The sequence below is a fragment of the Limulus polyphemus genome, unplaced genomic scaffold (assembly GCF_000517525.1).
Source record: "Limulus polyphemus unplaced genomic scaffold, Limulus_polyphemus-2.1.2 Scaffold1208, whole genome shotgun sequence".
NCBI lineage: Eukaryota > Metazoa > Arthropoda > Merostomata > Xiphosura > Limulidae > Limulus > Limulus polyphemus.
The window spans coordinates 1-24,617 of NW_013666818.1; the positions used below are offsets into that span (position 1 = coordinate 1).

A 24,617-nucleotide genomic window follows, 5' to 3' on the forward strand; every position below is an offset into this window, starting at 1 on the left:
GAGGGTCGTCCACATCCTTCACCCCTCTCTCGGTATGACTATTAACACGTGCGCTGTTTCGTGGCATATTTCCTATCTCTCTTCTTCCACCGTCTTACCAGCTTCGATCGGATTCACTGAACACCACCGATTCTTCGCTCGGTTCACACCTAAAATTTAAATGCTCAGCGCACCAGCCTATATACCCCACAAATTTCGCGTCACTTATGAACATATATATATATATAGCATGTGACCACCCTCTGCCAATAGTACTGTGACATCTGCATTGACACAGCTAGCTCCCTCTGATGTCCCCACTAAATCCTCACTTTTTCGATTGGCATAGCATCGTTTAGACGTGTGTTTTTTTCGCATGTGACTATCGTTTACAATTGTACTTTGTTTACATTTCAGTACCATTTTAACAGTTTTCTTTTACTTTGCATTTGTTTATTGTTACCCAATTGATACTGCAACTTAGATTGACTTCAGGATTCAATGTATCGACAACAGAAATTCCCATTATGGTAGACAATGCTTCTGTTATGACTACCCAGGCAATGGGTTCGACTTTATCTGCTGAAGAGCTACAAGCCTTAATTTACAGCAAGTTAGATTCCTACGTTTGGCTGGCAATTTCTTCTCATTTTCAACCTGACATTGTTTCTGATGATGAATACAATCAAAGAGAAGAAAACTGATTCACATTTTCCAGCACCTTCTTTTTGTGATCTGTCACACTATACACATTTTGTTTGCAGCTGGTTAATCAGGTATGTGGTATATTATATGATTCCTTTTCCTCCTCTCTTGTGGACATCACTGATAAGATATTTATGCTATTAATGTTACCAGAACACCCTACAATTCCTCTAATGTCGTCCTATATCCAGACTAGTTCTTCCTCCATAAGACCTCTGTTGCCCAGGAAGTCCATTTGGTTTTCAAACCCATTTCTTTATCTTCCATCTTCAGCCTGTACAATCCTTGTCCCATCAAACATGCTCACCCTTTCAGCCATGGGGGCATTATAATGTGACGATCAATCCCACTATTCGTTGGTAAAAGAGTAGCCCAAGAGTTGGCTGTGAGTGGTGATGACTAGCTGCCTTCCCTCTAGTCTTTCACTATTAAATTAGGGATGGCTAGCACAGATAGCCCTCATGTTGCGTTGTGCAAAATTCTAACCAAACAAACACACCTGTTCTCCCATTCCAATCCAGATCAGCTTCCTTGTCAGGTTTGCTCTCTATGGTGTTATATGACATGTACTGCCTCCTTTCATGGTTCACATTCCCAACCTTTTATTCCCTGGAACCTTTATGTTTCTCATGGTTTTTCCCCTGTCACACTAACCGGTTGGGTCTGTCAACTCCATAGGCTGCATATTCAGATATATTCATGGAAGTTTGCCATCTCCTTGACATTTCTTCTGATTAAGTTTGTCATATCACTATGTCTTTGGCTGCTAGTCTTTGCTGTCTCTTGGAATAAATTGTTCATGCTGGAATTTGGACCACTCCCTATTCCTTCATTGCTCATTATCTGCACTATCTGGCTGTATCTTCATCAGGTGGATATCATCTCTCACTCTCATGGCAGTTCTACACACGTCTGTTTGCCTTTGAATTAAGTATTTTTTTTCGCATTTCATTTGTGTTTTCTTTTCAGAACCCTCTTTTACCACTACTCCTAGAATCCAACTCTGTGGTGAGTGTTGCCTGATCAGGTGTGCTTTTACTCAAATCCGCACTATATACTGGTAGAGCTATAACACTCACTGTAGAGATGGGGTGTTCTGCAAGACCACTTGTGACATGCCTAGTGGTATATACTTCTGTGTCTCTAGGTATCCGTAAGTTTAACACAGTGGTAGACAGTCACTCATGGAACATCCTGAGTAAAGTAAAAGAGGATTTCTGCCCATCACTGCCGACATTTTGATTGCATAAACCTTGGATGGTCTTCTTTTCAAAATTGGGGAGTCATGTGTGTAGTGCTAATCACTCTGGGTAAATCTGACATTACCTGTTAATTAATGAACTATATATTTAAACAGTCTGGTACACAACTTTGAAAGAAAATAGCTGCCTTATGATCTAGCAGGAATGACGGTTCAGCATCTAAGCAAAGCACACGCACTGTAGTTGTATTGTGAAAAAAATTATTAATTTGTATTTTACATTGTGTTCAGGCTTTTTATTTCATCCTTGCAAACTCAATCAAAGTCAGAGAAGTCAGAATTACTTCTCAATAGCTATCTTATTGAATCTCCTCTTATATAGTGGGCTTATCACATCACTCTGGGGATAATCAGTTTGACCTGAATATACCACTACTCTTAATATTGTGTAACTAGTTTTTGTGATAATCTGATTCATCGGTTTAGAAAAAGCTTTCATGATCAGCTGGAAAATTTTCCATATAACCTGTGAAAGTGCGTACTTCTCCTTAGAATGTTATGGAGCCATTTTCCATCTGCAAACTTTCCTATATGGTGAATTTCCACACGACGAACTTTCTTAAAAACTCTTTTAGATGAATTGTAACTTAGACCTATGGCATCTTACTGGGTCGTTAGAGGCATATCTACCAATTCTATGCACAGTCATTCAAAAATCCCACTCATCTGTCAGAAAGGTGCAACATACCAAGTGATAAGTATTTTAAGAAATCTCTCTTTAGACATAAATGAGACACAGAATATTATCATATAAACTCTGTGATAATCTTACCACTAGACAATGATAATCTAGATCAGATCTAAGTAAAGTGCGCTCTGAAATTGTAATAAGCTTTAGATTAATAGTGTTTCTTTGTGTATGTGTGATTTTTTTATTTCTGTAATGGTACACAGTAACATCACAGTGACAAAAGCAACAACTATTTATTTCAAAACAAGAAAGACAGGAAGAAATAGTCAAAAATGAATGTAACATAACACAACCTAGAGACAACCAGGGGCCATTTGGTTCTGCAAGACTGTTATTACACGTCCACCCTTGGTAAAAGTAAAATGTTAAGTTTACTCATTATTTTTCAGGAAAAATCATTGACAGCTTCTTAAACTCTGTCAGTTGGACAACCCAAATCAAATACATTACACGACATTATTATTTTAATAACAAGTGTTAAAACTATGTTTTCATAATAAGCTCGAAGAGATAATAATAAATTTCACAACATATTTTATAATGATAGTATTATACAGGCTTGAACAAGAGCTACACCATTTATTTTCAAACTGTATTGGGATCAAGAGAAAATACTTCAATAGCGTATATGGTGAAAAATGCTAGTACTAAATTTCGTTTTGTATGGTTTTAAAAACTAAATAATTTACGAAGTTCTTCATACCTACACTTTATATTTCAGTTTTCTATAAAATGTTTTCACTGTATAAAACACTTCTCATTACAAGTCTAAAATACTATTTATAAAACTCATGTTTATTTAATTCGATCCCGACGATGTGGCGATAGAGTTTGTTTTGAATTTCGCGCAAAGCCACACAAGGGCTAGCTGTCATTAATTTATCAGTGAAAGACTAAAGGAAAGGCAGCTAGTCATCACCACCCACTGCCAACTCTTGAGCTACTCTTTTGCCAACAAATAGTGGAATTAACCGTCACATTATAACGCCCTCACAGCTGAAAGGGCGATCATGTTTGGTGAGACCGAGATTCGAACCCGCAACCCTCAGATTGAGAGCCAAGTGAGCCTAACCACCTGGCCATAACGATTGAGAGCTTTCTTAACGTTTAAAAAACTACAACACTGAGAAGACACTTCCTTCTACTTAAGTTACATGGACGCTACAGCATTAAAAGTATAAAACCATCCAATCATTAAAGAAGTTTGAACTAAGACAATCTATTTCTTAAAATTATAATATAAAATAACAAGGGACCTGTTGGTCCATCTCGGCTGTCCCATCCTCTAAACTAAACTATTATAAATTTAAAAAACAAACAAAAACTTTGGGCCAGCTCTTATCATTCATATAGTTATCAAACTTTCTCTTAAACTCACTTACATTTATTGCCTCAACAACATTCGAAGGCAACTCATTCCAGAGGCCAAACACCCTATTAAAAACATAGAACTATCTTAGCTGAAGATGACTCCTACCTTGCCAAAATGTATGTCTGTGTCCCCTAGTCCTACTATCCTTACCATTAAGTATGAAAAACATGCATCAACATTATTAATTCCTTTTACAATTTTAGACACTTTTATCAGATTCCCTCTACTTTTATTTTGTTTTTCAAGAGAAAACAGTTTCAAAGATCTCAATCACTCCTCACATGACAACCCCTCCACCCCAGGCGTCACTCTAGTAACCCTTCTCTGAACCCTCTCCAACAATTCAATGTCTTTTCTAAGGTAAGGAGCCCAAGACTGAACTCTATTCTCCAAATGTGGACTAACCAGTAACCGACACAATGAAATGATAACCTATTTAGAATTGTATTCAATATTTCTGTAGATTAAACCTAAAATCATATTTGTCTTACCACTAGCAACAGCACAATGCTTGGATGGTTTAAGAGACTGATCAACCATTACAACAAGATCCCTTTCTTGTCTGTAATTGTTAAGATTATTCCCATCCAAATTATACTTATAATTTAAATTATGATAAGCTACATGCATTATCTTGCATTTATTATAATTAAAACCCATCTGCCATTTATTTGCCCAACTCACTAAATGATGTAAATTATTTTGTAAAGCAGCAGAATCTTCTTCAGAGCTAGCAACACCCAAGACCTTAATATCATCAGCAAATTTAAGTAATTCATTGACCACTAGCTGGAGTACCCGTCCCCTGGACGGAAGTTATGTAAATTCATGACTAATAAAAGGTTATCTTAGGATATGTAAAGTTGCTTCCCTTTTATGTAACGCCCATAAAACTGCAAAATACAAAATGTAAAACCGCAAGTTTGCATGTATTTCTGCATGGACCCAACAAGCATTGATGCCAAATTTGGTGTAGATCCATCAACAGGGGGCAAAGTAGTGGTTAAAAAATGCTCATAAAAACTGCAAAATGCAAAACTGAACATTTGTATGTATCTTCCCATGGACCCAATGAACCTCCATACCAAATTTGGTGAAGATCCATCCACATCCTGCGAAGTAGTTATATTGATAGACAACACACAGTACTATTATATTTATATAGATTCCTTCATCTATGCCATTGACATAAATCAAAAAGAGCAAAGGTCCTAAGACAGGGTCCTGAGATTTTTGTAGCTGAATTTCTTCAAGAATCAGCAGAGTACAGTTATTTCTGTTATTTTAAATTTTTGCTTTTAAATAACGTTATTTAAATAATATTCTGTCATCGTTTCTGATTTTAAGTCTTAGAAACATCGTTGATTTTGAATAGGTTTGTGAGTTTAACGCCTTAGAGTATTTTTGTTTTGTTTTGTTATGTTAAGTAGAAAAAAGTACTGCTACTGAGAAATTAAAGCGGCCTCTGTAGAGTACATATCACAAACGCAACTAGAAGCAGATGATCGAAGCCGGCGACAGTGTGAAGCGGTGGGTTACGAGGGGTAACGTGTATTAATTACACTAAATGCTATTAGCATTACTAAGTAAACATTGGTGGAAGACGTGAAACTAATAATATAATATTATTATCATTACCCCAAAATGTGTGAAGTTGCAGATACCTCGAAACCAAGAAGAATCGCCATTATTGGTTCTGGAAACTGGTAATTTTTTTATGTGGCATGTGAAGTCAGGAAAAAGACGTTTTACTTGTAATTATACTAATAGCAATACCACATGTGAGGTTAACTCTGATAGTAATAGTAATGATATTGTTATTTTTGTGTAAATTACCCATTAGCTTAGTTAGTTTTAGCGATAGTTTTAATCTGACAAGTCACAGTACTTAATAATTGCTTGAAATTAAAGAGGAAAAAATATTAGCTCTCTTTTGAAATTAAAACAATTACCAATTGAATTAATTAAAATTTATATGATTCAGTTAGTAATTGTGTTATTTTTGTAAATTAAGTACATTCAAGCATTAGTTATATTAACAAATTGAAACTGTTTTTATATTACTAAGTTACTATTGTTAATGTTAGTACTAGTAGTATGATTTATCACTGTGTTACTATTAGTATTAGTTATTACTACTGTAACTTAAGTTGATATAGTAATGTTAATTCCTTGGTATTTGGGAAGACCCAAACAAATAGTCATTTTAAAGAACCTCTAAATCTAATGAAATGACATTCTCAAAAATCATTTATTTATAATCATTTCAATTTTTAGTTAATTGAAGCATCAAAATTGTTAATATTGTCTAAGTTAAAAGAAGTTGTCTTACCATCTAAATAGTTAGTAATATTTAACTTTGTTGCAAGTTTGTAATATAAGAAACTTTCAAGAAGGTCATTCTTTTTTGCATGTGACAAACTGATGATCTGAGATGGCTGTTAATAAACTTTAGTAAGGGTATTTTCTAAAATATTATATATAAATATATATAAAAGAAAGTTAAAAGTAATATAACTATGGTTGTGAAAAAAATGCCAAGTGTGCTTAATCAACTATTATGAAATAAAACAGCATTGGAAAAGAAATATTTGGAAGTCTGTAATCAAGTATCTTATTTTGTTTTATGAAAAAGAAAGCCTGTGTAAAGACAGCATAAATATGAACACTTGAATTGTGTGTGTGTCATTAAAAATGAAATCAGGGATATACATTTAATTGATCTTTATCTTATAAATCTACACACCCAACTTTATTTTGGCATCATACACATTAATTTCAAAACTTGTTTAAAACTAAAGCTCTTTTTCATTTTCTCTAGGTGGTAACTCTGAATAATTAACATTTCATTCAGGAGTTTCATTCTCAAGCTGATGATATGGAACCAGTTGATGTTTGCTATGTGCATGTATCAGTTCTGCAACTTATTTTCATGTTCACTACCTGTTGTCATTTTCTTTAACTGTATACATAGTGATAATGTTTTGAACTTCATTTGCTTTCCAATGTCAACTTAATTTTATGATTACTGTTTTTTACCATTCTAATAAGATACTCATCACATTTATTTTGTATCAGCTAAAGCTTAATCATACTTATGTTTATTTATATTATTTCCAACTGTATACATGTACTCTTTTTCACTTCTTCTGGGTGTTGTCTTAGAACATACTCATCCTTTTTTTGATGCTTATATAAAGAATAAGTAGAGAATGTAGGATAATGAATGTTATAATATTATGATAAGTTTCTCCTCTTTTACTTTTGTTTTTCAAATTCTTCTTTTAGTTTTAGAGAATAAAGAAGCTTAAATTATATGACAGGAACAGAAATAATTAAGATAGCTGAGAACTTAAACTGATTATATATGTTTGATTTTAATGTTTTGGATTGAGTCATAAGAATAGCATTATCCTATAATTTTATGAGAATATTATCTTATCTGTTATATATGTTATTACACACACTAGAAACAATATTGATAAACCAAAGTATTCTTTGCATAAACTAAAAACATAAAAGTGCAGGAGAAAGGAAAAGTAGCTTCTGATGGAGTAAGAAATTGTAACGTATTGGGAGGACTCCAATAAATTATCAAAAAATACATTTTCAAAAGCATTAGTAACTTGTATTCTTAATGTTTTCCAATGTGCCAAATGGAGTTTTACTAGGTATAATTGTTACAGTTAATATATTCACCACCTCTGTTTTTAGAATATAAATATTTTTTATTACTCAACATTTAGCCTTACTGAGAGTTATTTATCCTACTAGTAATGTTTCTGTATTAACTACAGAAAGTAGGCATGATGATTAGTGTATCTAAATATATTTGAGGTATTGTAAGAATATAGACCAATTGTGCTTTAATGCATTTGGAACATTTTTCAGCACAAAGCTCTTGCTCTACTTTTGTTTGATTCTATTAATATATAGCAGTATTAGATTATTCCAGTTTCAAATGGAAAATGGTGTTATCAGTTTCTCTTGAGAAATGAAGTGTAAGAGGTGATCCAGGTATTTCATCCTCTTTGTGTTTTTCCATACAGGTTGAAAATGTGCTGCATGCATGAACTACCAGTTCATTAAAGTATAATATTTAAGTGGTTACTCCATCTTTGGCTTTTAAAAATTTAATAAGAACATGTGGAGATGTTCAGTTCTGCATGAGTAAGTAGTCATTGCAGGCCTTTTAAGGGAATGTTGTGCATAGTGGCTTGAGACAGTGGTTTACACTGCCAATATTCTGCTGATACTGTTGTTTATATTGTACTTGCCATTGCTGTCCCTAAGGGTAATGTGGCCATCTGTGGTATACAGTGGCAATACAATGGGGATGTATGATGTTTATGTAATCTACATAATGACTATCTGTATCATTGGAATGGATTAAACAAAATGCCACTACAACCAAGGTCAAACAAAAACAATTTATTAAATGTAACAACAGAAATCTAAACTAAAAACTTTCAACAACTAGGATACAGATTTTTATCACTTACAAAAAAAATTAGTAAACCCATGCCTGGCTAAAACTAGGTACAAATGTTAATAAACAATACAAAATCAATTTCAATTTGATTAACTTCAATGAATATCAAAAGAACCAGAAGAATAAGAACCTATTTCACCAGAGAAAAAGATGGTGTATAAAAATTAAACCATTTCACAGTATCAAGAACAATAGAGTAATAATTCAAACTATATATCATGCACTAACTCATTTTAAGATCAAGGAAAGCTTTTTATTTAATGCTTAGAGCTCAAAGTTACATCTCACATGACCTTCTATTACAAGAAATCTACATAATCTTTCACAACATTAATATCTGTACATCACTGCTATGAGAAATTTGTGTCAGTTTTGTAATACAAACTTACTCAATATCAATATGCTTTACATAAAAGGTGAGTTAGCACTTTAATATAACTAAAAATTCATAGTTGAACTAAACAGTAGAAGGAATAATAAATGAATGATAAACAAAACCATAATAAAATATAACTATAATTTGCTATCTCACATCTTGACTGTTAATACTACTACAGCTCCAATTTCAAATACTGAGAAAAACGTACTAAGTGTAGAAGCTAATAGAATGAACCAGTGGGCAAGATGAAGTAATACCTGTTATATGTTAAGTAAGTACAAATAATATTATACCTGTGTATATTGTGATATAATCCATTGATGTAAATGCCATTTGATTATCAATTTCATTGCAAAATTTATACCAGATTTCACTGGATGGTGCAATATCCAATCAAGTCATACATTTAAGGACAACATGGTGCCTGTTGGTCCATCTATTAAACTATAAGAAAAAAACAACAAAAAAACTGAAGGTCAACTCTTATTATTTATATATATTTATCAAACCTAAAGGCAACTCATTCCAAAGCTCAACTACCCTGTTATAAAAATAAAACTATCTTAACTGAGGTTGACTCCTACCTTCCCAACATTTATATTTGTATTCCTCTGTCCTAACATTCATACCATTAAGTACAAAAAAAAAGTGATGCATTGACATTGTCAATTTCCTTAAAATCATAAACATCTCAGTAACTTCTCTTCTACCTCTGTTTTTCAAGAAAAACAATTTCAGAGATTGTAATCTGCTTTATATAATAATGTTTCCATTCTAGGTGCCCTTCTTTGAACCCTTTTAACAGTTCAATGTCCTCTTAAGGTAAGGAGCTCATGACTGAACACAATACTCCAAATGATGCCTAACCACAAGTAACCAGTGACCTATACTATGAAATTATGTCCTCTTTAGACCTGTATTAAATATTTTTGTAAATACAATCTAAAATTCTGGTTGTACTATCACTGCTTGGATGTGTGGTACTTTCTATCTCAAGAATGACCTAAGAGCAGATAGTTAGGCCCACTGATGAGATGTTCTCAGATATTGAGTATTAGAATTTGTTTCCTCTTCAAGTAACAATTGTTGTAGCAATTGCTTGAGGAAAAAGACAAGACTCCAAAACTAATAAATTATATTTAATCACATGAGCATAAGTTACAATACACCATAAACAATACAGTTTAATAATACACAAGGGCAAGTGATTGTGTGGGACTAATAAAAGCAACACTGAAGACTACACTGTATATTATATCCCGAATAAAACACTAAATGAAAAGTAACCTCTCAAATTAAATAAAAATCACTATTAAGTATTCAATAAAACTGTTTAATCCAAATTCATACTTGTATTTCACTAGACAAACTTAATTTTTAATTCCTTTACTAGTTAGCCCATGCTCCCTTAGCCAACCATTTTTAATTCCCTTTTTGACTGCCTAGTGATCTTTTTTATTCAACTACCTTGATCTTCTATAAACCTCTTAAGTTTCTCATCATAGCAGTCAATTTACACTTCTTAAATTCATAAACTGCACTCAATTCTCTGCAAAACAAAAAGCTATTACTTTGCACATCTGCTGAGAAGATGTTTTTGAGCATGTTACAAGCCTTGAAAAATCTCACACCCCTGCATGTATTAACATGGATTGTTCCAGCCTATAATGTAATCATCATTAAACTGTAGTCATCTAACAATAGATGGGCAACACATTCTCCATGCACAGTAAACCCCATGAGCACTAGCATTTACAGCAAAAGCTTGTTCTTATCCTTGGCACTGCTTTTCTTAGACATGTTTTCTCTTAAGAATTAATGGATATTTTGCACTTAATATTTTAAACTTTTGTTAACATTCATAGTGCAGTCTTTCTTCCCTTTATTTTCTTGATTATCAGAAAGAAAGATAGCAAATTTTATGTATTTCAGTTAAATTTTCATGTGAATTATCATAATTTTGATTTAAATCAAATTTATAATTTTGGGACATGTGTTCAAGTGTATGCTAAGACTTCTTTAACAGTACTGTTTCCCATTGTTTTAACCCAGTGTACGGGTTTTGTTACATCCTTTTTCATTTCATCACTGCATCAATAACCTAGGTCTATGTACCTTAAACATAGCAGGACAACTTTAAAAAAAAACATATATATATATGTGTGTGTGTGTGATAAATACATGTTTTCCAAGGTTCCAACACTCTTCCACAGGATTCATCCACTAATGCAGTGGTAACTGAAAGCACTCTGATAGTCAGTGGTGTTACCACCACTATACACCAGGTGGTTGGTTCCATTCTGATCTTGAATCCATGGTCCCTGACCTCCTGCTTCTGTTCCTTCAGCTGAGCCTTGCCCTTCTTTGGATGAATTTGAACAACTATTTTCATGTCAATTTTTTCTTCTTGTTCCCTTATCCCAATGAGGTTCAGGTAGTCCTATCTTCATTATTTGCTGTTTGGATTACACAGGTATGTGTCTTTTGTTCTCTTGCTGAATCTGAGGCTACCTTGTTGCATGAGCCTCACTCAAATTCACTTGAATCTCTTCTATCAGCTTTGGGTTCTCCTCTCTTTTCTTTTTTTCTTTCTCACTCTCAACCTTCTTCTATTCATCTTTGTCTCTTATTTACTCAATTTTTCACTATCTTTCTACTTTTCCATTTCATATAGAAGCTTTAGCTCAGAACTTACACATTCTTGTTTTCCACCTTAACCTCAATTTTCTTTTTCTGTTGTGTCCCAGTTAACTTTGTTTCTGGGATGTACTTCTTTTTGGATGCTCTCTTCTCTTGAGTCCCTTGTTCCTGTTGAACATGGCCATAGGCTTCCCCTTCAGTGGATTCTGTTTAATTAGTGTTACTTTTTTTAGAAATCAATTATCTTCTCATGTGTCTCACCCTTCTTTTCACTTCTTGCTGTCATTATCATTATCCATACAAAATCAAATACTGCCCTTGAAGCTACTCTTTCTATCATTGACCATATTTCATTCCATTATAATAAGCTTCTGAAAAACATGGAAAGGTCATTCTTATATCATACATTGTAAACTTTCTCAGACCCGTCCCTATACTATACTCTTGTATTGCTTGGATATAAGCTTTCAGAGCCATGTTTAAACAGGTCAAAGTAACAAAATTCTACTTTAGCTATATTGAAAGACCATAGATTGTCAAATGAGATTGCAATAATCTCACTTTCTTTGACCATCTATCATTTTGTATGTATTTGTAAACTTCAAATCCTTGTTTTGTATCTGGTTAATAATATCAGGAGATATGCTCAACTTCATCTTGATGGCTTATTGGGTCAGAAGTTTCTTGTTTATAATCCCAGCCTTGACTTTGTGGATAAGAGCTTTGTACCAGATTAGGTTGAGATGTGGTTTTGGAGCCAAGAGCTTTTCCAAACATTCTGCTATGCAAGTTTGTACATTTCTTTAAAGAACACTGAAGTCTTTTGTTTGAAATTTTGTGTCATTTGGCCTTGATTTCTTTAACAATATTGTATGAATATTTTTCTTTGAAAAGGCTTTTTATATTCTTTCAATCATGAATTAACTCAGGATGTCAAATGGCTGAGAATTTGCTTTCAATCAGACATATAGTTGTTAAATATATTACTTATGGTGCTACAATGTGCATCCATGGTAACACATCACTGTATTAGTAGATCTGGGCAGTTAGTGGAATTTGTTAATCTATTAATTGTCAGGCTCATTAATTGATTACATTGAAGTAATCAATTATTTTCATGAGATGATAAAAAGCAAACAAACTTATACAGCTAAAAAATCAAGTTTCAATACCCATGTTGAGCAGAGCACAGAAAATAATAATAATTGAAAACCCTAATTTTGATTAATTGACTGTTTTTATTATCCGTGATACTAATTAATTAAGCTAAATAAACTTGAATTAATTGAAAATAATAATGAATAATCATAATGGTAATATTTTGATAATTGGAAGTGATTAAAAGTAATAATTGGGAACACTTATTTTAATTAGTTGATTATTTTCATGACATTAATTGATTTAATCATAATTTTGATTAATTGATTATTTTATGTGACACTAATCAATTTTATCACCTAGCTATATGTATGAGCACAATTAAATCATTTAAATAAAGTTCAGCTAATTGTCTGTAAGTAGCCATACATGGTGTAAGGGTAGGTATGTTTATTTATTAGATATCATGTAGAAATTTCAGCCTTTACTTATGTGATGCTTAGACACAGCTTTGAGAATAACTAACACAATTATATGATGTCATAAAACTAACTTACACTAGAGTGAAATGAGTGAGGAAAAGTCTTGAGTCTCTAAAATAGTGTTAAAGACTTTATTTTTTTGAATTGTGGATCATTGAAAAGTTATTGATTAAAGTCACCTTTTTTAAGATATATTACTCATTAAATGTGTTGCAAAATTCACAGTAGGCATGAAACTATTTTTTAATGTCTAATGATCTTAAATTATAGGAATGACAATAGTTATAATCTTAGATGAAGAAATGATTGCCAAACTAAAAGTAGATGTATGTGTCTACAAGTCTACTGAGCCTTTTTAAAATTAATTTTTACAAGGCTTAATATGTGTGTGTGTTTTTTTATAGGAACCTTCTAATACATATACACTCATTGGCCATTGCTGATAACTTTTTCATCATATGTTCCTTCTACTGAAAATGTGGAAGTTCTCATGTTGTTCAGTTGTTTTCTTTATGGCAATTCAGGGAAAATAGAGCAACAGAAACAGAACCATTTTGTTTCTGATTTCAAATCTATATTTTAGTAATCTGTTTTTCATATGGAGAGAGGATATCGTGTTCAAAAGTTTTACCAGGAAAAAAAAATATTATCAAAAGTTAGTCTAACTAATTTGTATGAGGTCTTATAAACCTGGCTTAGCTATTTGTATAAAACAGCTATATTTTCTGAAACATATCCAAGATTAAAAAACATAACATGAACAGTTATAGAATGTGATTTTTTATATTAAGAATTTTTATAGAAGAAATATGAGGGCTTCATTGACATTTTTTGTGAAAGAGCTTTGAATTTGTTTTAAAGAAAAGATTAAAACAATCCCTCTGTCTTAGTCACAGGAAAATTGAACCATTTCAAGTAAACATCCTATATATGTGCCTTTGTTTTAAAATACATGCAAATAACTCACTGGATTTTCCAAAAATTGATATGTTGTTTTAAAATAGGATAATTTTATTAAATTGTGTTATTATTGTTTGTAGTTATTCCATTTTTTTGAGAGAATAACAGTTAGTCTATTTCATCAAGAATAGACAATTTGAGCAAAATATAATAGCATTCATATGCTAATGCTTTTAAACTAAATAGTTCCATATTTGTCAATTAATGTAGAAAAATATTCATTTAGGTTTTTAATGAAGAAAACTTAAAAGCCAACGGAAGCATATAATTCTTAAATCACAGTGTATTAAAAAGATTTACAACATTCTCCTATTTTCATATTATAATATAATTTAAACCTGATATAACTGCAGTTTGTTATAATAAATTTATATTTGTTATGTGAAAAAATTATACTTTTGAAGATAGCTGTATTTTCAAGTTCTTCGTCCAGTGGCTAAAATTACATTTAGATATTTACACACAATTGATGAAGATCTGAGAGGTTGAAATTAGACAGTCATGTATAGAAAATACTTATAATTCTTAAAACAAGAATTATAAATGTATACAATGTATATGATATAAATAAATCCACGGATTAGAAGCTCATTATTTTCTGAATGCTAAAACATTCAGTATCAAAGTAAACAACCTTTTTTTTTGAAAAACAAAATATTTTGAAACTGAAATGTATATTTTATTTGAATTTGTTATCCTAAAATGTTTTCATTGATAAATATGTCATTTAGATTATCTTTAGTTCTGATATATGTAACTGGCTTAGTTTTGAGTACAATTTCTTAACAATTACAAACTTTAGTGTGAGAACAGCCCCTAAGAACTGTGCTGCTTTGTCATCATGAAGTGTGAAATGTTCGTGTCCTTGATGCCCATTTTATGTACCTATACACTTAGCCTGTCTACACCAGCCAACTTGCATTTTTAGCTACACTTATATAAACTAGAATGCATTTGGCACATTTTCAGCTTTTGCTCTGGAATCACTTTTTTGGCTTTCTCTCTGTTTTTCTTTTTTTCAAGCAAACTTACTATCACAGTTACTTGATACTTTTTTGAATATATTTTATACATGTATTCATTACCTTGATGTGCACTCTAAAATTGTACCAACGTGTTCATTTAACTAAACAAACAATGCTTTAGGAATATATGTACTATAATGTTTAATTATTAATTTTGTGTAAAATATAAGAATTCAGTTTTTAATTGATATTATTATTCACAGAGAAATATTTTCTGCTAGTTTTGGTTAATAAACATTTACTATACCCTACTGTATAGGTGGGTATTGTTTTTAATATATCTGAATTTGGTTAAGAAATTTCTTTAGTTCAGTATCTTCTAAAATATATATTTCTAGCCCAAGTTCACATGTACACAAATATACTATTTATGTTTAATGTAACAACCAAATTAACAATAGTCTTTTCAAGTAGTTATTTGTCAAAGGTGTCTGATCTCAAAAGTAATCTCAACTTTAAGAAGCATACATTTAAAATATGTTTACACAACACTGAACATATATTCCATAAAGATTCTCTCAAGCTATAATTCTATAAACTAAAGGTAATTTGAATATAATTCCCTACTTGTTTTAAAAGTGGTCAGTAATTCTTAATTTTTACATAAAAATTAATGCAAATACACCCACAAAACTACATTCACATGTGAACACAAACTTATATATATGTATGTGTGTGTCTAAACTATAAAGTCACGTATATCATTGGTTACAGCTCATTATGTTAATTTTCATACATATGATGTTAGTTTTATGCATTCACTCATTCATTCTCAAGCATTTCACTCAGTCATCTTGAATTCATTTAGATGTAAAACAGTCACAGCAAAAGCCCAGCTTTCTCTAGTGTGTAATTACAAAACATTGCTGTACAGTTGGATGACATGAATACAAGCTCATAAATCTGCCTTTTCTGAATCTAAAATGCCATCAAATATTTATAAGTTTTAATTTTTTAAAATTAAAATTGTTTAGTTTCTTAAGGGATTTTTTAGTTATGTTTTAGAAATAGGCTAAAGGCATTTATTCTGTTGAAGATAAGAACAAACAACTCTTTCATTTTTACTTTAATAACAGCTAAACATTTTCCAAGTTTACAGTTACATTTTTTTATGTGTGCAGTTACCCTGGTTTTTCCAAGAAAGATTAGTTAAATATGTACCTGTTTAATGTATACTTGAAAGATTTTAGGTATTTATATGTAAAAAAATTTTACGTGTAACAAAAGTATATTTTCAGTTTCATTTACTCTGTTCATCAGACTTTAAATAAGATCATATAGTGATTGAGCTGTAGCTGAGTACATAAATACTTTAATAGTTTCACACATTTTCAAGTATGTATGAATTAGGTATGCTGAACAATAAATTGCTGTTTAATTAAATACAAGCATATTTATTATGTGAAATAATAATTTAGATATACAATGAACTTGTTTAATTCTGACAAAAGATGTTAAAAACAGTTCAGTGTATCTGTATAAACACACACACACATATATATATATATATACATTAATGACAAAACTGCTTTACAGGGGCTCAGCTATTGCTAGAATCATAGGAACTAATACTTTAAAGAATGGAAAATTTGACAGTACTGTCCAGATGTATGTTTTTGAAGAAATAATAGATGGGCAGAAGCTAAGTGAAATAATCAACACAAAGCATGAGAATGTGAAGTATTTGCCAGGCTTTTCTATACCTCCAAATGTGGTAAGTGATATGTTTTGTTTCATATTTGTAATAAAAGAATATATCTTAAGATTTACAATAGATGTACAAGGCATGTATTGCAAACTTATGCAGGATATTTCTTGATATTTATGACTTTATTCTAAAATGCATGTACATGTAAATTATCTGCAACAAGTAAAATTTTTTTATAGTTAACTTAATATATAATTCATTTTTCATCCAAAAAATAAAACTTTACTTCATAAACATTTTATTTGATATGATAAAGAAAGGTTTAATTTTTCATAGACAATGAACTTTTAAAATGATAAAATGATCTATGTTAAAACATCTGTTGAAATAAAGGGGTAAATCAACTTTCAGATTTAGTTGGAGGAACCCATTAATATAAAGTAGAAAACTTATATGGGTAGATGCTTATAGTGTTGTTGAAGGCATAAAAATTGATGATCTGTAAGCATTAGATGCTGTTAGAAGTAAAAATATTGTATAACGTTGTGTTGTTAAAACTGTATAAAATAATCTTTCAAGAAAATGAAGTTACAAGGTAGAATTATTAAGCCTGTTATTCTTATTGTATTGTTCCAATTATGAGAAAATAATAGTCTGATACAATACCTTACCTCCTCTCACGTAATCAATTTTCTCAACGATTACTGCTCTCTCTATATGCACAAACTCTTACTTGCCATTACTTTTGCACTCCCAAGTACTTCTACGTGTTTGCACATGGCACAGCTGCACTGTAGCATGTAAATTAAGATGCGATAACCAATAAGAGTGCAACATACCCTCCTAGCACAGCTGACTCCCTCTATATTGTAGAATCCAATCTTCACTTCTTGATTTGGCATTTTTGTGTTCAAACATATAGCTCGTCACTACTTTGTACATTTTTTTTGCTCTTGGTTGTCCTCCACCTGCCTTCATTAAATATTTTCCTTTAACGTTTTTTTTTCTTTTCTTGAATTTCCAATTTTACTTTCTTCAAAAGCTCAAAAGTGTTGCCCACTCTTTTTGTAAAATGAATTCTCCATTTACTATTACCACTACTTCAACTGATACGTATACCACAACTCAACGACCTGCTATTACTATGGCTTCAGGGACTACCTTATCTGGAGAAGAGGTTTTGGCTCTTGTCCACCAATAACTAGAGTCTTTTATGTATAATGAGAGTTCTCCTGAACTTTGTCCAGTTCTCCACTTCTCTGTAGAAGCTGGTTAGGATGAAGAGGATTTTGACAGCCATTTTCCACCACCTTCCTTTGCCATGCAATCTTGATCTATGCTTTTAGAAGCACTTCAGCCTTTGTCTGCATTCCTATGCATGTTGATACAAGTTTCTTCCATTTTTATTATTATTCCATATGTCTTATTATCCCTCCCCTTCCCTTTGGTGTGATACCCCTTCCTCTGATTACTTAGTTCTCCCTCCTTCTCCTGATATCAGGGTTTATGCTAAATGTTGTGGATCAGTTGCATTTGGGTGTCAGCATGCCTCATCCCCCTTGTACCTCTGAGGTTCACGCATTGGAATATCATTGCTCCACAACTCCATTTCATGATTCTCAATACTTGGAATCATTAATTCAGGTTTGGGGTTCGGGCCCCAATGCATCAATTCGTTTTTCCCAGACCCAGTTCTTCTGCCTTCATTTGACCCTCACCATCCTCTTTCATTACCTATTCACCAAGCATCTCCTCTTTCATGTAGAGGCTGCTCGACAGCACACTTCCCTGTCTTCCCTTGTAACTTGTCTGTTTCAGTTTTCTCCCACTTTCATCCATATCCTGCCTTTTCTGTACCTTCTCCATATATTTTGATGATATAAGTCAACATATTGCTCAATGCTGACTCTTATGCTGCTAACGGTCTAGTGAGTATGGGCCCATTGGGGTCAGATTGTCCAGATTTGCCCCTCTTTGGCACACCATCACCTTAGATCCTTTGGTGCTTTATTCTTGTCAGAGGGACTGTTGCTTCATTTTCTCACCCCTCCTCCTTGAGATTCCTTGCCAGTAAAGGTCTTTCCTAGGTGGTTCAAGATCTTCTTTTCAAGGATGCTACCAAACCCATTGTTCACCCTATTCTGGGGTTCTATTCCTGGTTGCTCATCATCGCCAAAAAGAACTGCTACATAGACCTTCCTCATTTCACCATGGAGTCTTTCCTGTCTTTTCAATGGGCTTTTACTCCAGGTCTTTGGATGAAGAAGGTGAACATATCGGATGTATACCTTCACATCCCTATTTCTCTGACATCCCATCATTACCTTCAGTTTGTTCACAAAGGCTGGATCTATCAGTTCACTGCCCTTCCATTTGTTCTGGTTTTGGCTCCCTATGCTTTCTGTTGGTAGTCAAGGCTTTTGTCCATCTATTACATTCTCACAGTTTGTGATTCCATCATTATATGGACAACTGGCTGATTTTAGCTCCTTCACTATAGGTATATTATGGCCATACACAGTTTATTCTCAAAAAAGCTGCTCATTTGATTGACTTGTCAAGGTTGAGAAGTCTGTTCTTATCCTGACTCAATATCTCTTCCATCTCAGAGTTTTTCAACTCCCATCTCAGTCAGGCCCAGCCTTTTCCCTTTTGACTGAATTCAGTAGAGCTATTGATTCTGAAGGCTCATTTGTCCCCTTCCCTACCTGCTATCTCTTTTGGGTACTTGGGCTTTCATGGAAGCCCTTATTCTCCTGGGTCATGTTCACATGAGAGCACTCAAAAAAGAAATTTGCAATATCAATGGAATCTCCCCAGGGATCTCCCAGATTCATTGATTCTCATTCCTTCCTCCCTTCAAATTGATTTTGCCTGGTAGCTTGACATGGACAACACCATGGCTGGGAGTTCATCTTCAACCTTTTTGAACTGATATACATCTTTTTACAAATGCATCTTTGAGTTTGGGCATATTTGGACTCTTAAGAGGTCTAAGGTCATTGGCCTTTGGGCGAGTCAAAATCTCATATCATTATTCTTGAACTCCTTGCAGTTCATAGGGCTTTGGATAATTTCCAGTTTTGTGGGGCAAATTGGTCATGATCCATTCAGACAATTTGATCACTGTCTCTTACATGAATCAACAAGGGGGCACCCAATCATGCTCCCTGTATTTTCAAACTTTAGATCTCCTTTTCTGGGCCCATAATCAACATGTTTACCTCTTGGCTTGTCATATCCCAGGCACTCTCAATCTTGTTGTGGATCGTTTATCTTGTCCCATCAAGATTCTCCTCATGGAGTGGTCCCTAGTTCCTCAAGTCTTCCGATGGTTGTGTTCACAATGGGTACTCTTCTGCTGGATGTATTTTCTACCCACCTCAATAACAAACTTCCTCTGTTCTGGTCCCCAGTTCCAGTGAGGATTGGACCAACCTTTACCTTTATTCTTACCCTTCTATCCATCTCCTTCTCAGAGTTTTGTCCATCATCCAAACCACTCCATGTCGAGTACTTCCCATTGCCCCATTCTGGCCTGCTTGGCCCTGGTTCTCATTACTTCAACCATTTCAGTCATCACCTCCATTATCTCCTCCTCTATCCACATCCTTCTTCCACCAACCTCACTCATCTGTATTTCATCCTACCATTCCCACATGGCTGTATGACAATGGTCTCTCTGTATTGATCATTGCAAGACAGAGAGCAACTTTGTTCTCTACCTTTAGTTTTCCTGTTTCGACTGTGTGTTTTCCTCTTCCATCTTCTCCCTTTTCAATTTTTTCATCTCCTCTGTCCTCTTCGCCTCTGCACACTTACTGGATTGGAATTTTACTGTCATTCTGCATGCCTTTACTGTACTTCCTATACCACATTTCCTTGAAGACCTATTTCCTGCTCCTTTTGATCTGTGATTGTCATCGATTGAATGTGTTTGTCCTCGATGTATCTCATATCCTATACTTATGTTCTCCTTTATCTCGATTGCAGTTTCCTCATCAAGACTTCAGCACCTTGTGAGGGTAGTTTTGCTGTCACTCCAATTTCTCTACCTTCCATTTCCCATTTATGTTCCTGTTCTATTCTAAATCACCTCCTTTATCCATTCTGGGCTCTCAGATGTTATGTGGCATGCAATGCTTCCTTCCATGGTTTCTGTTCCTGACTCTTTCACCACTGGAATCCTTTTTCCTCCCGTTACCTTTTCCTAATTACACTTACAAGTTGGATTCACCAACTTATTTGTTTGGCTTATTCTTCCTTGTCCTCCAATTCCCATTGTCTTTTCCAGGTATTCTCCTACCAGATCTGCTACCTCACCATGTCCCTGGCAGCTCATTTCTGTCATCTGTAAGAGGAGATAATCCAGGCTGTCGTGTGGACTACACTGCACATTTTTTGTCACCCATTATCTTAATCATTTGGCCATCTTCTCCTCAACCAGATACCATTTGCCTCCTGTCACCATCTTGCTCTCTTCGGTTTTACTATGAGTGGGTAAGTTTTTATTTTAATTTCCTTTTCACTTACAGTGACCCTATGCTTCCGGTTGGACCCTGCTCTGTGGTGAGTGGTGCCTGTCTATGTATAATATTTATTTGAAGAACCCCATCCTACCTCCTCCTGGATGTTGGTTTCCAGGGAGTCTGGTTCTGGATGTGAGCTGGACCAGCCATCTAATCCACACTGTATGACCTTAAGGTCTATAATGCTCACTGTTGAGATGGGGTATTCCTTAAGACTGCTAGTAGGTTCATAGACAATTATGAGTAAAGCAGGGAAGGAATTACTGCCCATTCTTCCATTTCTGGTCCAATTCTGCAAGTTTGGTCTGCTTTTGAAAATATGGTTCCATGGTCACCCTTTGCACTTTTTCTGGTGATGCGTTTTTCCAGACCCCCCCCCCCCCTCTTCTAGTGGAGTACGGGAGTCCTTACCACTTACCAGCTCCTAGCCATTGAGGTGGTAGACCATGGAGGCTTCCTCCTGAGTGTGCTTAATCCCACTCTGTTGAGAGTAGGGCAGTGGTGTTCTGCCATTGTAAGTGATGTAAACTCTCCTCCTATGGTGGGCCTGATGCACAATTTCAGATGCTGCCTGGTTATGGACTGGATGAATCCACCACATGCAGTTCACTCCTCCAGCAGGGATCCCTACTTCCTCCTACCACCACCTGCAGGTGTTGGTTGAGCTGGGACCCTTCTCCTACCATGGACTGGATTATACATTCCCAATGCCACCTTGTTGCATCCTACCTTCTTACCATTACCTGGATGTCAAGTTCTTGAGTGGCTGGTGTTGGTTGTGTAATAGGTATGCACGCATGTGCTGGCCTGGGTTTTCAGAACAGAAGTCCTCTTTTCCTACTGATTCCTGAGCCTGAGATGAAGATGGTACGGAACCTTCTCCAATTGTAGCACAGATGCTCCATTCCTTGAGCCACCAGGTTTTGGACTGGAGTTGACCCACCAATTATGATCTGACACGCCCTAGCCACTCTACATCACTCGTGCATCCATTTCTTGGATGTCCTTTATTCCACCCTTTTTTGTGCCACATTTCTTCACACAGGCGAATATTATACCTGGTACAGATGTGGTGCAGTTTCCCTTGGGTGTGACCCCATCCATTGAGATTTCACACTCCATGAGCTCTTTTTGGACACTTTCTGAAGGGTGCTTGTCCAGGTAAATTTGCACTGGTCTCTCCATCATTTCACTATGGAATTCTAGCTATTTTATGAGCATAGGTAAGGTATTGTATCAGAAGTTAACATTTTCTAACACTGAAAATGTATTTCTGATAGATACTTACCTCGACTCACACTTCCTACCCATCCTCCCCACTTCCAGTGCTTACTTTTTGCCTAATCTTGAAGCAAAGATTGGGTTCTACAGTATAGGGGAGTCAGCTGTGCTAGAAGGTTGTGACACACTCCTATTGGTGGAGGGTTATTGCATGCTAATTTGCACACTACAAAGCACCTATGCCACGTGGGAGTACAAGGTTAGTGGCAAGCAAAAATATACACATAAAGAGGGCAGTAATCATCAAGACAAATTATTATGTGAGATAAAGTAAGTATCTGTCAGAAATACATTTCAGTGAAGGAAAATGTTAACATTTGTACAGATTTAGAGATTGTTATTATTTTCATTTAAATTAATAAAAATATGTATAAAATTTGATGGCAAAATCTAGAAAGGTATTTTAGAAAAAGGAAATAAAATGGCAAATAGCAGCTAAGGTTTAGATTCTGTGCATATTGGCAGCATTTATTATTTGTCTTATTTCATTAGTCTCTCATTTGCTCTCATGTCAGCTATTATTATGTTCTGCACACAATAAACTAAAACAGCTTGATAACCTCTTAACCATTACCTGTTATGCTGCAAGTACTGATAATAAGTGAAATAAAATTTTAAAAGACAAGTAACCACAGGACTTACAAAAAATGTTTCATTCTGTGTTTTTCTACTTGGAGAAATAAAACTTAATGCCATTGGGAATACTGAGGAGTAAAATGTATCAAAAATAAAAGCAGTGTATTATTTAATATCAAAATGTTTTTAGAATTCAGATATTTTACTCAAAACCTAACTTTTAGTTACATTTGTTTCAACATAGAAAATAAAGAGAAATGATAAAACTGTAACTCAAACATTGTTGACTAAATTATGTACTGAACAATAAATGGTTAAATATTTGGATTTTACAAGTCATTTTACAAATTATTATAATATTAATTATCTTGTGCATATCCTATGATACTTGCTTTCCTATATTGCAAATAATATGTGAAAAATTACTCATGAAAGATATTACCATTCAATAAATTACACTACATATCAGACTAGTAGTAAAAAGATGTTTGTATTTTTTAGTTTTTGTGAACTTTCTTTAATAAAATATTTGATTCTCTTTAATTCTAAGTACAAGTAACAAGTATTTTGAAATTATTACTCTTATTTCCTGAAATATATTTATAGTTGGATCATAAATTTATCATCACAAACATGCTACATGTTTTAGCAAATCACTAAAAAATTTCAAAAACTGAGATATTGTTACATTTACAGCACTATGCGATATTTGTTTTCTATGTGTTTTCTTATTAGTGTTGATGTATAGTTTCTGATTGTTAAAACTCAGTCTTTTTTGTTTTTAGGTGGCTAACCCTGATATTGTCGATGCTGGAAAAGATGCTGACATTTTTGTATTTGTACTACCTCACAAGTTTGTCAGAGCAGCCTGCCAGCCATTGGTTGGGAAAATTAAACCTACAGCCATTGGTCTATCTCTCATCAAAGTAAGTTAAGTAAAATTGGCTGATATTTAAATGTATTAAAGCACAATAGAAAGTGTACTGTTATGCCATGTTTTTATAAGTGTTTGAGCACAATGTAATACTAATGACTTTACATGAAATTTAGAAATATTTTTATATATTGCTTTTATATTTGAAACGATGTAGATTCTATGAGATGTTTACAAAGCATTATAGAACAATAATAGCTCTTTTCAGAAAGCAGCAATTAGAGAGTAGTTTTTTTATATCTAATGATATTGTATCTTATTCATATTGAAAACAGAGAAACAGCTTAAACCATCAGAAGAAATATGGAATAAGTTTTATAATGATGAAAGAAATAATACATAATTACTAAATTCTATGTTGTAAGTAATAAGAAAAGTGCAGTGCTGTATGATACATATTGTTTTACATTTTGGTATTTTATATATATATATATAATAAGAAAGGAGTGATATATGTGTATATACAAATGTTCTTAGTAAATTATTTTTAAGGGTATTTGTTTGTTTTTGCTAGTACCTAAATAAAATTATTTAGTATTTACTAATATTATACTTATTATATATA

At 33.5% G+C, this 24,617-nt stretch overlaps 1 protein-coding gene across 1 annotated transcript in view; it reads left to right on the forward strand.

Annotated features, from left to right (window-relative positions):
• The first annotated feature begins 5,508 nt into the window (after positions 1-5,508).
• The window catches only part of LOC106462616 (glycerol-3-phosphate dehydrogenase [NAD(+)], cytoplasmic-like), a 32,659-nt gene continuing 13,550 nt past the window's right edge, over positions 5,509-24,617 (forward strand). The window contains exons 1-3 of the mRNA XM_013922559.2: positions 5,509-5,714; positions 16,621-16,798; positions 23,904-24,044. Coding sequence (XP_013778013.1) covers positions 5,653-5,714; positions 16,621-16,798; positions 23,904-24,044 — 381 coding nt within the window. The 5' untranslated portion in view covers positions 5,509-5,652. The remainder of the gene's footprint in view (positions 5,715-16,620; positions 16,799-23,903; positions 24,045-24,617) is intronic.